General features: G+C 37.3%; 2 protein-coding genes across 3 annotated transcripts in view; one reads left to right on the top strand and one right to left on the bottom strand.

The window, feature by feature from the left end:
- The first annotated feature begins 348 nt into the window (after positions 1 to 348).
- On the top strand, positions 349 to 6,163 carry LOC110454932 (glutathione S-transferase 1-like). Of its 2 annotated transcripts, none has more exons than XM_021504872.1 (5): positions 349 to 838; positions 3,924 to 4,019; positions 4,428 to 4,546; positions 5,207 to 5,285; positions 5,660 to 5,809. In XM_021504872.1, the coding sequence occupies exons 1-5, from the start codon at positions 700 to 702 to the stop codon at positions 5,695 to 5,697; spliced, it is 471 nt and encodes a 156-aa protein (XP_021360547.1). In that variant the 5' UTR covers positions 349 to 699; the 3' UTR covers positions 5,698 to 5,809. The 2 variants fall into 2 exon arrangements, with proteins under 2 accessions (XP_021360547.1, XP_021360462.1); XM_021504787.1 differs by having other exon boundaries at positions 351 to 838; positions 5,207 to 5,311; positions 5,660 to 6,163.
- Positions 6,164 to 8,475: 2,312 nt separating this feature from the next.
- The window catches only part of LOC110455047, a 32,812-nt gene continuing 26,894 nt past the window's right edge, over positions 8,476 to 14,393 (bottom strand). Inside the window, exons 10-12 of the mRNA XM_021504993.1 lie at positions 10,115 to 10,230; positions 9,432 to 9,542; positions 8,476 to 8,830 (exon numbers count right to left, since the gene is read on the bottom strand). Coding sequence (XP_021360668.1) covers positions 8,660 to 8,830; positions 9,432 to 9,542; positions 10,115 to 10,230 — 398 coding nt within the window. The 3' untranslated portion in view covers positions 8,476 to 8,659. The remainder of the gene's footprint in view (positions 8,831 to 9,431; positions 9,543 to 10,114; positions 10,231 to 14,393) is intronic.

The following is a 14,393-nucleotide window of genomic DNA, read 5'->3' as shown; positions in this document are numbered from 1 at the left end:
AAACCCCCTGCTGCTGTCTAGCACTGGCCGCGTGGAGCTCGCGCGCTGATCAATGAACACAGGTAAAATCTTTATGCTGACTTTAATCCGACAGTGCTGACTTATCGGACCGTGCTGACTTTAATCCAACCGTTCTGACTTTTAAACGACAATGCTGAGTATAACCCAACCGTGGTAAATTAAAGTGAATTTCAGTAAAAAGTCAGCATTGTTGGTTTATAGTCAGCATTGTACGAGTATAGTCAGCATGGTTGGGTTATACTACCATATTACGAGGATAGTCAGAATTTAGTAGCACTAGTGATGTGAAATCTGCCAGTATCTATGAAAGCCATTTTGTCATTCAAAACATTCGACACTCAAGCTAGGTCCCTGGGAAGTTTAGGGATTGCTCCACCACCTGTCTATCAACCAGGAAAATCAGTTGCCTACTTGTACCTGGGTAGAAACCTTTCAGCAAGCCAATATCATATATGTAAACCGTCACCGTGCGCGCGCAACCGTAATTCAGTCGGTGAAGGGGGACCCACAAGGACACCATCATGCTTCTCTACCGGCTATTCAGATATCAAAGAGGCCTTGATACATTATAAGTGGAGTATCGTATCTGTGCATGAAAAGGAGAGTACGGGTAGACGACACAGAGGTTGACGACCCGTAAATTAGCTCTGTTGCATTGTTTCAAGGCCTGCAAGTAACATGCCTCTAAAACCATGGAAGGTCACCTATTTCAATGGCCGTGGTAGGGCGGAAGGTATCCGGATGGTACTCGTGGAGGCTGGGGTGCCGTTCGAGGACATCCGTATCACCAAACAGCAATGGGCAACAATGAAAGAATGTAAGTTCATACAACTGTGTACTTCGTTGTCACAGCCTTGTATACAGACATACATAGTAATTAAAGGTAAACATTCGTGGATAGCAGCAATCGTGTAGCGTTATTTGCACCATGTAAACAAATACACCTAACAACCATGAAGGTTTATTGACGTGTTGGTTAATTATTCACATCGTAAATCCGGCATTCGAGAGCACGTTAGTACACGTGGACGCATCAGAGTGGATATCCTCAGATAAAATGCTAATTTATACGACTCCAGTATGACATGATGTATATTTATTACAGTCTAATGCATCCTCGATGTTCTGGGGTTACGCGCTCTGCACCCCTGGAATATGTCATAGCAAAATTGAAGGCACGAAGATAGCTGTTTGATTGGTCTCGGGTAAAAAACCCACCTGACCAATAGCTAGGATGATGCCTGTCATTTGAAGATTACAAAGGAGACACGCTCGACTTCAAAGTCTGTCATTTTTTACCAATACATGACCGCGAGATTCTTTTAATGTATATCAAAGGATCAACAAGGTGGCGCACACTGAGCGTTCAATTTTGCTATGACATATTCCAGGGATGTAGAGAGCGAAAGTGAGCGTAACCCCTGGCTATCAAGGATGAGTCTAATGGTTGTCATACATGTATATATATATATATATATATGTGTGTGTGGGGCAAAGAAGTAATTCCAATAGTGTGGACAAGTTTAGGTTGTCAAATTTTCGGAGCGATCCGCTCCTTTTTCAAGACACAGTGAAACAGAACAGTTACATGTACATATACATCATATTACAAGAAGATAGAATTGATATACTATAATTAAAAATATAGCTATTATATAAAACCAATAGTCCCCTCGGCTAAAGACAGCCGAAGGCAGCAATTAAGCTGAGAGCATCGCGAACAAGGAACGCTGATGTAGAGGACCTATTCTTGCGCAAGATGCCAACGGTATATACATGTATATATACCGTTGTCCTGACACTTGATGCATGGGTCAAGTTTAAGAGGAGTGTCATGGACCGAATATCGACAATTCCGTCTTTATTCCGGATTACCCTCCTGGACACCTTGTGGTTTTCCCCTTGTACTTTGTCCGTTACAATCTTTCCTTTATAAATATTTTGCTATATTTTTATCGATCTTGAATTTGTGTTATGGATTTGTTGCCATTGAGGTATTATTTCCTGGGAATGTCAAATATCATTTATCAAAATGGAAATCAATAACTGGATAGGTTTAGAAAATATATTTCATCGATGCTTGTCCAAAATAACTCGTTCGAATTATACACGAATTTAAAGGTTTTTGTTTAAAGGTAAACACTCTTGAGTGACTTAGGGAACACGGGTTTAGTGATGTGATTCATACAAAATGGCAAAAGAGAAATTTGATCCTGTGGAACAAATATTTGTTTAAAAAGACCGATCATTTTAACGTATTGTCCTTATATGAACTGGCGTTTATTGTAATACACTACTTTCAGCGTGCAATGAGCTATTTTTGGTATATGTATGTCTTCCTCGAGCGACGTTATAATATATATTCAATATAAACAATTGACAAAATAGGTAAACAACATAAGGTAGCAAATGTGACATACTAGTCACCATAATGATGTAAAGACAGGCCATGTAACGCTTACACTTACTGTAGTCAGTAGACAGCACAGAAAACATCCACTATTCTACAGTAACCAACTTAGTAGTAATGTCATATACGATTATTCAACTGGAAACACAATAACTTCTATTAATATAACTACGTCTCTACTCTAGAATTATGCATTAGGAGCTAATCAGTTACCCTGCTGTTTTTTTTTTTTAATAAATACAAGATAAAGGTGGTACACGACAGGCGTCAGAAAAATGTGGTTGTTTAATACTTTGGCCGTGGGAAGTTAAAACGAACTAAAATGTGTTTAAGCAATATCGTCTAATCAAATACATCAGGACGTAAATAGAACTACAAATGTAGGCATAGGAAATTAAATTAGTTGCCTATAAGTGTAGTGGCAAAGATATCCTGAGCAGTAGTAATATTAATTTAATTAAATATATCAATCAAAATAACACATGAGTTCATGTAGTGTAGCCTACACACGCGTATGGTCTAAAACACGTTACATTAAATGACTCTAGATGTTTTTCTTTTTACGAAGTTAAGTTAAAACGAGATATCGAAGAATCTTCACTTGTTTCACATTGATATTGTATGTGTCTTATAAATTGTAGAGGTGCCAGTTTATCAATATACTGTTTAAACTGAACTCAACTGAAGACTTGGAGTGGGTTTCGTTATTATAATATGAAAATGGAAACACATTTAGTATCTCCTCCATTACCTAGAACATATCTGAGTATTTGCAACAATTTTTTGTGTGTGACCATTTTCAAGGCTTCAACGTCGTCATTTCGACCTCGCCGTCGTCATCAGTTCTTGGTCGTAATAGTTCTGACATCATGGTGGGTGATTTTCAATAATAGGCACAAACGTACAACATAAAATAGGGTGTGTTTTCTGTATTTAACTTGGAATAAACACATGTACAAGAAAAACGCTCCACTGACTGTTCATTTTCATCAACAGTTTTCATAGATATCTGTAAATTTTACATTGTTCATGTTGAGGTAGACGTAGCACTGAATGCATAGATGGACACTGAGACTATCAAATTCAGTGAACATCTTTTTTCATTACAACTTTGTTCAGGGTCCCTGTCCTTCTGGCGACCAAAACACTAGATCATTCTCTGCTAGTGTTTCTTACTTACAGTTAAACCCATTATTTATACATGTTACAGATGAAGGAATATGTAAGGTGCATGTGAACGACTCACAACCCTAATATATTCCCGATATCTTGCTTTCTAAAAAGAAGGTAAACAGTAATCCTTTGTGTCCAATATAAAAATAATTTTGTTATGTTAACTATAACAAATACTGTAAGAATGTATCTCGTTATAATTGTTCATTCTTTGCGAGGTAAAATGTACGTACGGTACTTGTCACAGTCATAATGGCGTCGTGTCAAAACCTATGGTATTGGATATAAGTAGTAACCTGTCTTTGTTGATGACTTACAGCCACGCCTACACACACCCTTCCCATCCTGGAGCTGGAAGACGGAACCGTTCTCAGTCAGTCATCGGCCATCCTCAGATACCTTGGTAGGAAATTTGGTAAGCACACTAAATGTATTCCTGCTACATTAGTAATAATTTTTCAGTTTTGAATGTATTGACCGTGTCAAACCTTAGTCAAATATTTAAACTCAATTTGGATAAAAAGAAAGAATCGAGATACAAAGTTCTAAAGGTTACCTTTGATTATCGTTTCAGATATTTACATTGTATCTCCTCTTGATAAAGAAAACGTCCCTTCTAAAAGTGTTTGTGTTGACTTTCAATTACAGATTATGTCGATATCGTTTAAAAATTGTGTCGTCATAAGTAAAACCGAATGTCAGTGGCAGACATATACTTTTCTGTTCTGGCTTTCAACGATTTTACATTTACCCTATATGGATCAGATTCGACTCTAAAATGACTATGTCGTAAACGATGCTGTTAACGAAACAATTTTAATAGGTATGTACAGTGACAATATCACGGAGCAGTACAGAATCGACTTGGTCATGAACATGATAGATGATTTAGTGGACAAGATACTTGTACCAACACTTTTGGAGAAGGACCCCGTTCTGAAGGCAAGTACGGATATCTGTGCTACATTGCTTTTAAAAAACTGTGTTACATTGAACAGATAAATGGTCACGTAACCACGCAATATCACGTGTATTACACGTCCACATAACTGATAATACGTACGATCACGTGATAGTCACAATGCGATTTCCCAAAACGTCGTTTATTCCAATCATTGACTGCTTTGTTGTGTATATGCAGTCGTTCTCTTATTAAGGAAAGGGTTTTGCTTTTGCAGAAGATTTTTAACATATTTATCTGTTGAGGAATTTCAAATCGTACTGTATCTGTTGTCAACCTCAACAAAGCCTTCTCATCAAATAGCAAATGAGTCAATAAAGTTTAAACTTTTATGAAGAAAATATTTGATAGTATAAGTAATCATGTAATAAAAGAGTTATTTAACGTCTGATGGTATTGCCAGAAACATTTGTCCCTCAGTCAGGAAGTTGGGAATGTGTTATGTATCACGAGAACGCAAGCTTCTCTAGTCAAATATGTGTAACCATACTATGGAAATACCTCTATAATATACCCAGTGCGAGAAATATTAGGATAAAAAGCAATTTGATAAAAATATCCGTGGAAGTCGCGAAAAAAGGGATGAAAAACGACTTTCAATAATAAAAACAAACCAAATGAATTATCAAATAACTTTTCAGGCCGGGAAAATGAAAACGGTTGAGGCCGAAGATTTACCTGGTTACATGAAAGTACTAACAAGGGAACTCAAAGCAGGAGGTAATGGGTTTTTCGTCGGAACAAAGGTATTAGTGCCATGATAGATAACGAATAAGAGAAACCCCGTAAACCTTTCTTAATCCAACGCTACATGGACAGTGACGAAACATGTTCTATATAAATGTGCTTGTATTGTGACGTAGTTGAAGGTTGATGTCAACTTGTTGATAACAATATAATCAGAATTTGACCCTTTAACATATTCATTATTTTCCTAAGAGCTTGTTTCTAGACAAAATATATTATGTTATGGACTACTGATTGTAAAATTATTCTTGTTGTTTCCTGTCTTGGTCTCGGTATGATGAAAGTTTTGTACAAACCCTAAAGATGATCAACACATCTCACTATACTTCTTTTTTTTTCTGTTTAAGCTTTCTATAGCCGATGTCAAAATCTTCACTGTCATTGAAAACATTGCAGGCGCTTTTCCAGCAACTATGGCAAAATGGGATGACTTAAGGGAATTCAAAAAGAGCATAGAATCTCGACCTAGGATAGCTGCTTGGATAAAGGATAGACCGAAATCATGGTTCTAGGTTGTTCTTTGGACAGAGTCAAACAATAGAAGTCTCATTATTCCCGTGAAAGTCTGTACATTTCATTATCATAAGCAAATCACTCGAGAGACATGATTCATTTCTATTCGTGATGGTATGTTATGGCTGTGAATACGCTGTGTAATGTAGAATACTTGCAATGTTGTAGGGGGAAATTCTCAAAAACGTCATTTATTTCGAAAGTTGAATGTCAGTGTGTGTGTGTGTGTGTGTGTGTTTGGGAAAATTAAGACCACCATCTTTCCTATTCACGTTTTGTCATCATAACCAATAAGCTTTTTTTTTCAATTTTATATAAAGATAGACACATTTTAGAATATTGCATTATTTTGTTCTGTTATGTTTCGTCCTTTGTCTCTTACAATCTTTCAAACTTACATCTATTTGGGTGAGCTTTTTATGAAAAGATATATATAAGATATAGGAGGCACGGTAGTCTAGTGGTAAGACGCCGGGCTCTTGACCGAAGGGTTGCGGGTTCGAGTCACGGCACTGCACTGTGTTGTATCTTTGAGCAAGATACTTTCCTCCGCCGCTTGTTCCAGTCTACTCAGCTGTAAAAGAGTACGTGGTTGGGCAGTGCTAGAATTGTTGAATGCTCGCTGTTGGTGCCGAAATGGCAGCTCCGGCTGTATGCTTCCCGGGTGTTGAGAAAAGTATTGGCTGGTTGCAAAGGCCCTATAACCAAGGATGCTAATTTGTGAACCGCTTTGAGACGACCTACGAACAAAGCGGTATGTAAGAACCTCGAGTTATTATTATTATGAATTATATATGTATGGTGCTCCAGATGGCAGAGTGTCTTTATATGGGTGGACACCGTTGTACCCGGAGAATACCCACGTCGGACAGGTGACCTTACCTTCATGTCCGGGGGATCGGGGAATCGAGATCTGACCGTCTTGGTGGTAAGCGAATGCGTTATCCACTGCAACACCCTACCACCAATCATGTACAGTTTATTTAGTTTTGACAGTATTGAACATTTATTTTCATTGGTATTTATCAGTAGATGCCACACATCTTCAGAATATTTTAACTTAATGTTGTTCGGACATTTTGCTGCACAATATTGTCACGTGTCAAGGAATATCTATCAATAATGAAAAAAAAACAATCCTGAAATGCCGTGAACAACATTAAATAACATTTTAGAATGTAGATCAAATGTTGAGGCCAGTGAAAATAAACTGCAGAAACCATGAATATGTCCGTTAGCTGAAGAAGTTTCAGAAATAATTTAATTAACGCAAGAACAGAATAATATGATTCAAAGAATTCAAAGAGCAATGGTTAATAATTTTAAAGAACTGAGAGCGTAAACGAAACCAAACTCTTTAGTACAAAAGAATAAACTTAAAGGATCCAGAAACAGAAATGGCTGAAATACATCAAAGGATAACTAACTACACATGTTTTAAGTGGAATCAACAGCGCAAAATCAATTTATATGTATCGATGTCTTCAGTTTCGAAGATTGCTGCCAGAATGAATCTAAGTTGAGACAAACTACCTATTTACAAACCTTTTACACACACATTCGTGTCGAACATTTCAAACTGATCTACTCGAAAGAAACTAAGGCAATTTACGTACACAAGTTTTTAACATTATGATAAGGTGAAGGCGATAACGAAGTATCATTTGAACTGCTCTCGCACCGGATATGATATGACGTTTTATATGCTACCATCGTTACAGTAACAACGCATGATATTTTGTTGTGGAGTGAGCCACCATAATTAAACATATAAAAACATTACATCTGAAGAAGCTTCACTGCTCAAACTCGACTGTAGGTATTTGCCGCTGGTAGATATGATTAGCATGAATATTTTTTCAATGTGAAATGTGTATTTCTGGACAAACGAAGGACATTGATATGGCTTGGACAGACCGTCTGAGGGAAATATGACTATACAAATACTTTAACGAATTCACAACTTTTAGCTATAACAGATAGTCTACAGTATATTTAAACTGAAATCGATGTACGGAGTATCGCTGTTTTAACGTAGCGCTACGGCCATCCTCGGGGACTGATAGTCTACCAGCAGAGCTCGGCCTTCCTTGGGGACTGATAGCCCACCAGCAGAGCTCGGCCATCCACGGGGACTGACAGTCCACCATCAGAGCTCAGCCATCCTCAGGGACTGATAGCCCACCAGCAGAGCTCGGCCATCCTCGAGGACTGATAGTCTACCAGCAAAGCTCAGCCATCCACGGGGACTGACAGTCCACCAGCAGAGCTCGGCCATCCACGGGGACTGACAGTCCACCAGCAGAGCTCGGCTATCCTCGGGGACTGATAGATCACCAGCAGAGCTCGGCCATCCCTGGGGACTGATAGTCCGCCAGCAGAGCTCGGCTTTCCTCGGGGACTGATAGTCCACCAACATAGTTCAGCCATCCTCGGGGACTGATAGTCCACCAGCAGAGTTCAGCCATCCTCGGGGACTGTAACTGTACGAAGAAACGAGGTATTTTTCCGAAAACTTTGTACATAGAGAAAGTCAAACTAAGAAAATATGTTCTGCACGATATTGCCATGACGTCCATTTAGACCCCATCAAAGGATGCTGAGATCAATCATGAATTCGTGCGTATTTACATAAAATTATAATACCTGATTATTATTTGTTCGACCCAGGGTTAAGGTATGTTTTATTTGACCGAGTAAAATTGAAAAGACACAACTTGGATACAGTCGGATCTCTGGAGTTATTCCTCATACAATGGTAGCGATACACACTACAATGTACAGCTAGATATTATATTTTCTGATTCCTTACGAGTCCTTTAACAGTTGTATTATTATTCCTTTGGTCGTCTCTGCAGCCAATTCTTGATTTCCGGAATTTCCGTTACCCTTTTGCAATGCGCCTCTAGTTTCTCGTTTCCGGTATAGGCCTTTACCGCGTCATCGCCGTAAAAACTTTTGATTCCATCAAAAATGCTGAATACATAAAGATCAGCGATCGTCACCTGGAAATACATAATAAGACCATACCGTTTTTAATAAAATTAAATAGAAATTGTTTGTACGCAATATGAACCACTGGCTAAACAAGATACATTCATACGCGCCGCACAGCTGTGAACACGTAATCGGGAACATACCAAGAAGAGAAGCACATATTTGAAAATTTGGTGTAAAGATGCAGAAAGCAACACAGTTTTTTTCTGTGCGAAAGGGCTGTTTCGTTAGGATTTATCAGTGGTACTACGGTTAAGAAAAGGACTAAGAAACCCATGCCTTAAGTGTTCTGAAACATATGTAGAATACAGCGAAAAGGAACGGTTACTCTAAACTCTTTATGTGATACACCTTTTAGCGAGATAGGGTCCTTGTTTTGTAAGGCGTAATCAAAATGTGTATGCAATACACATTCCTAATGTAAAATCTTTGTAAATTTATTCAAGACAATATCTCTATGATGGGAATAATGATGCCAAACAATATATGCACAAACAAGGGTACCCATTGGCCAATAAACATTACTCAGAAGCTAGTTCTGTATTATTAAAGACGAATCAAAGGGCATCACGTGGTTAGCGAAGTATTATGTATAATAAACTGGCTTACAGTCGATCCAACCATCCAGCCGTTGCCGCCATTGTTGTTACACAGAATCTCATAATAAATCGCCACAAATTTCGGTAACGTTGTGTCAAAGAAATTCTTTATAGCTTCAGTCTGAAATTAAATAAAATTAAGCCATAAAGATACGCTAATGTAAAGTTCCCATTAACAGATGATAAACATGAACTTTGCTTCAACTCGTCGGAAATAACTTACATAAACTGTTTAATACGTATATAAATACGATTAAAATAGAAACAGAAAAGCTGCCATTGTTTTGATATCTCTGCCAATATAGTTAATGAACCGTATATTGAGGAATTTTCATAAACATCGCTAATTAGTATAGACAATTTCACATAGAACGCAAATAGCAGATATTTTCACATACGCAACATGGATCTCATAACAAATTAAGATGTTTTCACATATAACGCTAATCAATGTAGATATTTTTACATATACGTAACGTTAATCAATATTGATATTTTCACATAAAACGCTAATCAATGTAGGTACAGTTACATAAAGCACTAATCAATGTAGATAATGTTCACATATAACGCAAATCAATGCAGATAAACTTCAAAGTTAATGCAGATCTGTAGGTCATCACAAACAATCAATGCCTATCCATGTAAAAAATGCCAACACAAAAAACGTTTTTACTAAAGATAAGAACATACTTTCTTGTCCGGGTCCTTTTCGTAAAAAAACTTGATAAGATCTTTGACAAAATCCTCGGTGGTTTCTAAGATGACGTCTACTTCAGTGTTCTCCGTATTGCCGTTACCATACAGTCCTGGAAAAGTACACACAAACACGATTTATTATCTCATACCGAGTCATCCCAGTTGAGATGGAACCGGTCTGTGCCAGTTTATAGTAAACAAGGATTAAAATGTACACGGCATCTAACCGATTACGTTATTATAACAATGAACTATTGTTCTTTTTACATAGTTACTGCATACTTCCCACCTCTCACAATGGAAAAATGTGGGCAATAAATCACTTGCTACCACAGTCCACTGCACACATAATCCCCTTTCAAGGCCAATCATGATTACATGACCATGAAAGGGGGTGTGCCCCGTGGACTGTGGCCACAAATGCTGTAAGAAAGGGTAGATAATCAATCAGTGAGTAACGATGAAGTCAATACAGTAGAGGATAAACTTAGTTGACACATTCCAAATAAGGGGAAAAAATGAAAGTTAAAAATGGTAATTTCATGATTGAAAAACCCAAACAGATTTCCTTATCACGTGAGAGGATAAGCATTTCCCGGAAAAGTTTATAATCTTAAGGAGCTGTTCCTTTATATAAAATTGCACATTCAAATATACCATTCATTGAAAGAACTGGAATACCTTAGGGATTGATAAACCCTTTCATTGTATGTATGAAAATGGTTTCAGTATCCTGTACCTTTGCCACATCTTGAAAATTAAACTGAAAATGTAGTCAGAAATTCAACATTGTTTCCCGTATTTTGAACAGACACTCCTTACCTTCCCTGACACTGGACCTGGATAGTAATCCAAAAACACTTGTATCCATTATGAAGGATACACTCAGACTGGGCTATTGAGAATCTTACCTGGTTATGATTAGTACTCACTCACATAGGTACATGTAAATTATCTGCAGTGTAGGGTAGGTAAAAAGATTGTCCAGGTGAACATTTTTTACTCAACTTTTCTGTTTTGTTCGAGTTGGGAAGCATGCAGTAAGCCAGTTATTGCATGATTTCTCGTCACTCGGGACTTATTACACCCTCGCTTCGCTCGGGTGTAATAAATCCCTTATTACTCGAAAACCATGCAATAACCTTTACATGTTACCCTTCACTTGTTCACTTCCTTACGTATGATCAATACAATATTCCCATACTTTAAGGATGTACACCTCTGAGAAGTCAAAAATTCCTGTATTAAACTTTTTTTCTTATATGGATTTTTGGAAAAAGGAGTTAATGGCATAGTAGAAAATGCAAAAAATAATATATGTCGGTGTGTTCGTTTTTGTGTTATGATCGGTCAAAGATACCAATTTAACAAAACATGGGATTTTAGGTGATTTTTTGGGTTTTCACCATTTGCAGAACAAATTCATACAATCTTCCAAGTTTGTTATCAGATATGTATGAATGTTTGTAGAATTGATGAAAATATTATTTTCTTTTGAATTATGAAAGTAAAATGTCTAAATCTTATTCTTTTAACTCAGAAAGCCGATTTTAGTTACCCCTTCCCCCTATTTTTTAATAAAAAATGCTAATTTTTTACCATTTTTTGCAGATTAAACGCCTGATATAAAAAGTTCTGGTATTAAACGTTTTTTTAATATTTAATGAATTAAATGAAAATTTGTTTCTCTTTCTAAAACATCTACAAACATGGGGGGTCAGTGTGCTTTTTTTTGTCCCTTTATCATTTGTGTTATTCTTTACCTTTTTCGGGATTAAAAAACAAAAGTGCTTCAGTTATGTAAAAAGTGTAAAATAAATATCAATAATGTATAATTTTCCTGTTTGTTGCCTATTATTTTTATCATATTGAACATTATAAAAATGTACAGCAAAATTGAACCTGCTATAATCAAAAATGGCGACACAATGACAATTTAAGTGATCAATCTAGTGTCAAAAAAGGTGAAATTTTGGCCTTTTTTGAAGTGCAAGTAATACACATTAATACACATTTTTAAAAATTGCCGCCGAATTGGTCATTTTTTTAAATTCTTGTAAAAGAAGTTCTACAAACAACAGGCATTTAGTTTTTTGACATATTTTTCAGATGCGTGTTTGCTAATAAACTTGATCATAATTTGTTAAATATTACAAAAACCAATTACACCAGATCGAAACGAGACTTAAACGTGATTGAAACCTCAGAAGAGTACATCCTTAAGGGTGTGACAGAGAAATCTCCATCCCAAGGGATGATTTCTTTGGGTGTCTTATGCGAGGCTCTGTCGATGGTTTGACAACCAAATAACAACCCCTAGGGTTGGAGATTTCTCGCCTAAGGTAAGAGAATTATTGTTTTTCTCGTTCAAGGTAGAGCATGATTGTTTTTCTCCCATCAGTCCAATACTATGTTTAAAAACATCACTTTTCAGTATTTGTAATCTCTTTGTTATCCTGATTTGCATACAAGCTCTCCCGTCAAGAGCTGATTATTAGGTCATATCTGATTATTCCCGTTACGTCAAAGTAGTGTTTCTTTCTGCGTGCAATCAGTCATACCCTAGGGGTGACAGAAAAATCCTAATAGATTCAATGGGAGGAAAAGACCTCCCTTAAAATGCTAAATGGAAAGAAACAATACAACGACGTCAGGAGAACAATTATTCATGACGTCACAACCTGCTTTGGTCAGACATCAATTGCTAATTAAACATACCAGACTACAGACAGTAGAGTTGTGATTGAGATAGTATGCTGGAATAATATAATATCTCACCTCCTTGAGGGTGAGATAGGGGATTCTCTTACCCTGGACAGGTGTATCCACACTTTGACCGATTTGAGATTAATAGAATCTTTTACTACCTTGAGGGTGTGACAGAGAAACTTCCAACCCGAGAGGTGATTTTTCGATGTCTTACCCGAGGGTCTGCCGAGGGTGAGACAACCAAAAAATCACCTGAGGGTTGGAGATTTCTCTGTTACACCCCTAAGGTAAGGGATTACTAATTTTCTCCCATCCGACTAGTTCAGTCACAACTCCATCAACAGTAGTGTAAACAAAAACACATGTGGGGTATGCATATCGTCATTCACATTTGATGACGCCACAATTACTGGTGACACATTTTTATGACGTCATAATTGTACACGTGCTAATCGGCACGAGGCTATCTCCCCCTAGGGGGTGACAAGCTAATCTAAACCAGAGGGTTGATATTCCCCTTTCTCACCCTCAAGAGGGTGAATGATTCTTTTTCGCTTACCATGTTCATCCCTTATATATCATATACATAATGTAATATTTCAATTCCTACTCAAGTTGTACTCAATGCAACTAACAAATGTAACCTGTTTCATTTGCCTATGAAATTGACAAAATCAACATTGCATGTGCATATGATTTTGTAAAGGGAGATAACTATTGACATGTTTAAACGAAGAAGATACCACTTGATGAGATTTTACATTTTCATTGAAGCTACACAAGGAGTTGTTCAAACAACCAAAAACAATAAATTATGTACTTCCCTAGAAATTCCCTCTAGCTAACCATTCTGCCTCTTGTATCAGTATCAACCCTTGGTACAAATTGAAAACAATATAGATCCATGTGGTCCTGTCTTATATGAAATGCAGTCGAACAGTCATATCAAATTGTTTCTTCTTTTTAAGCCACGTCTGGTTCCTGTCTAATTCGACGTTCAATTACTGCAGTTTTACATTCCAGAAGATCTAGAACCCCGAAATTCAGCGGCTCTCCACTTCGAGCTAGTAAAAAGATGGCTGCCGTAGACTCGCAGCTGAGCCTAGCCATGTGCACCGCGTCTAGACATTATCCTTCCGGGATGACGCGTCAGAAAATATATTATAGATTCATCAACAAAAAATTAAATATGACATTTAAAATATGGAATTGTGTTTTGTTTCTATATAATTTGGCTGTATTAAACTATCAACGTACACCATCATGTTGTGTGATGGTCCTTCAATGACAGACTATATTCTTTTACATTACGTCAATACGTAGATTTGCACAAGATCCAGAACCTGGGACAAACTGAATGAACTTCACAAGTTTCAGTTATAGTAAAAACACACGTTGATTGAAATATAAGGTTTGAATTTTGCTTTGGTCGATGTCATGAGGTGATGTCATGACAGGACTTGTCCCCGCGCGTCGTAACGTCACATCATATTACACAGTCATACCACGTCTCCGAGCGACGTAACGTGACATCATACTTCACTGACATACATCGTCTCTGAGC

Source organism: Mizuhopecten yessoensis, unplaced genomic scaffold, assembly GCF_002113885.1.
Source record: "Mizuhopecten yessoensis strain PY_sf001 unplaced genomic scaffold, ASM211388v2 scaffold103, whole genome shotgun sequence".
Taxonomy (NCBI): domain Eukaryota; kingdom Metazoa; phylum Mollusca; class Bivalvia; order Pectinida; family Pectinidae; genus Mizuhopecten; species Mizuhopecten yessoensis.
Note: the sequence above shows the minus strand (reverse complement) of the source record. Positions and strands in the feature narration are given on the sequence as shown.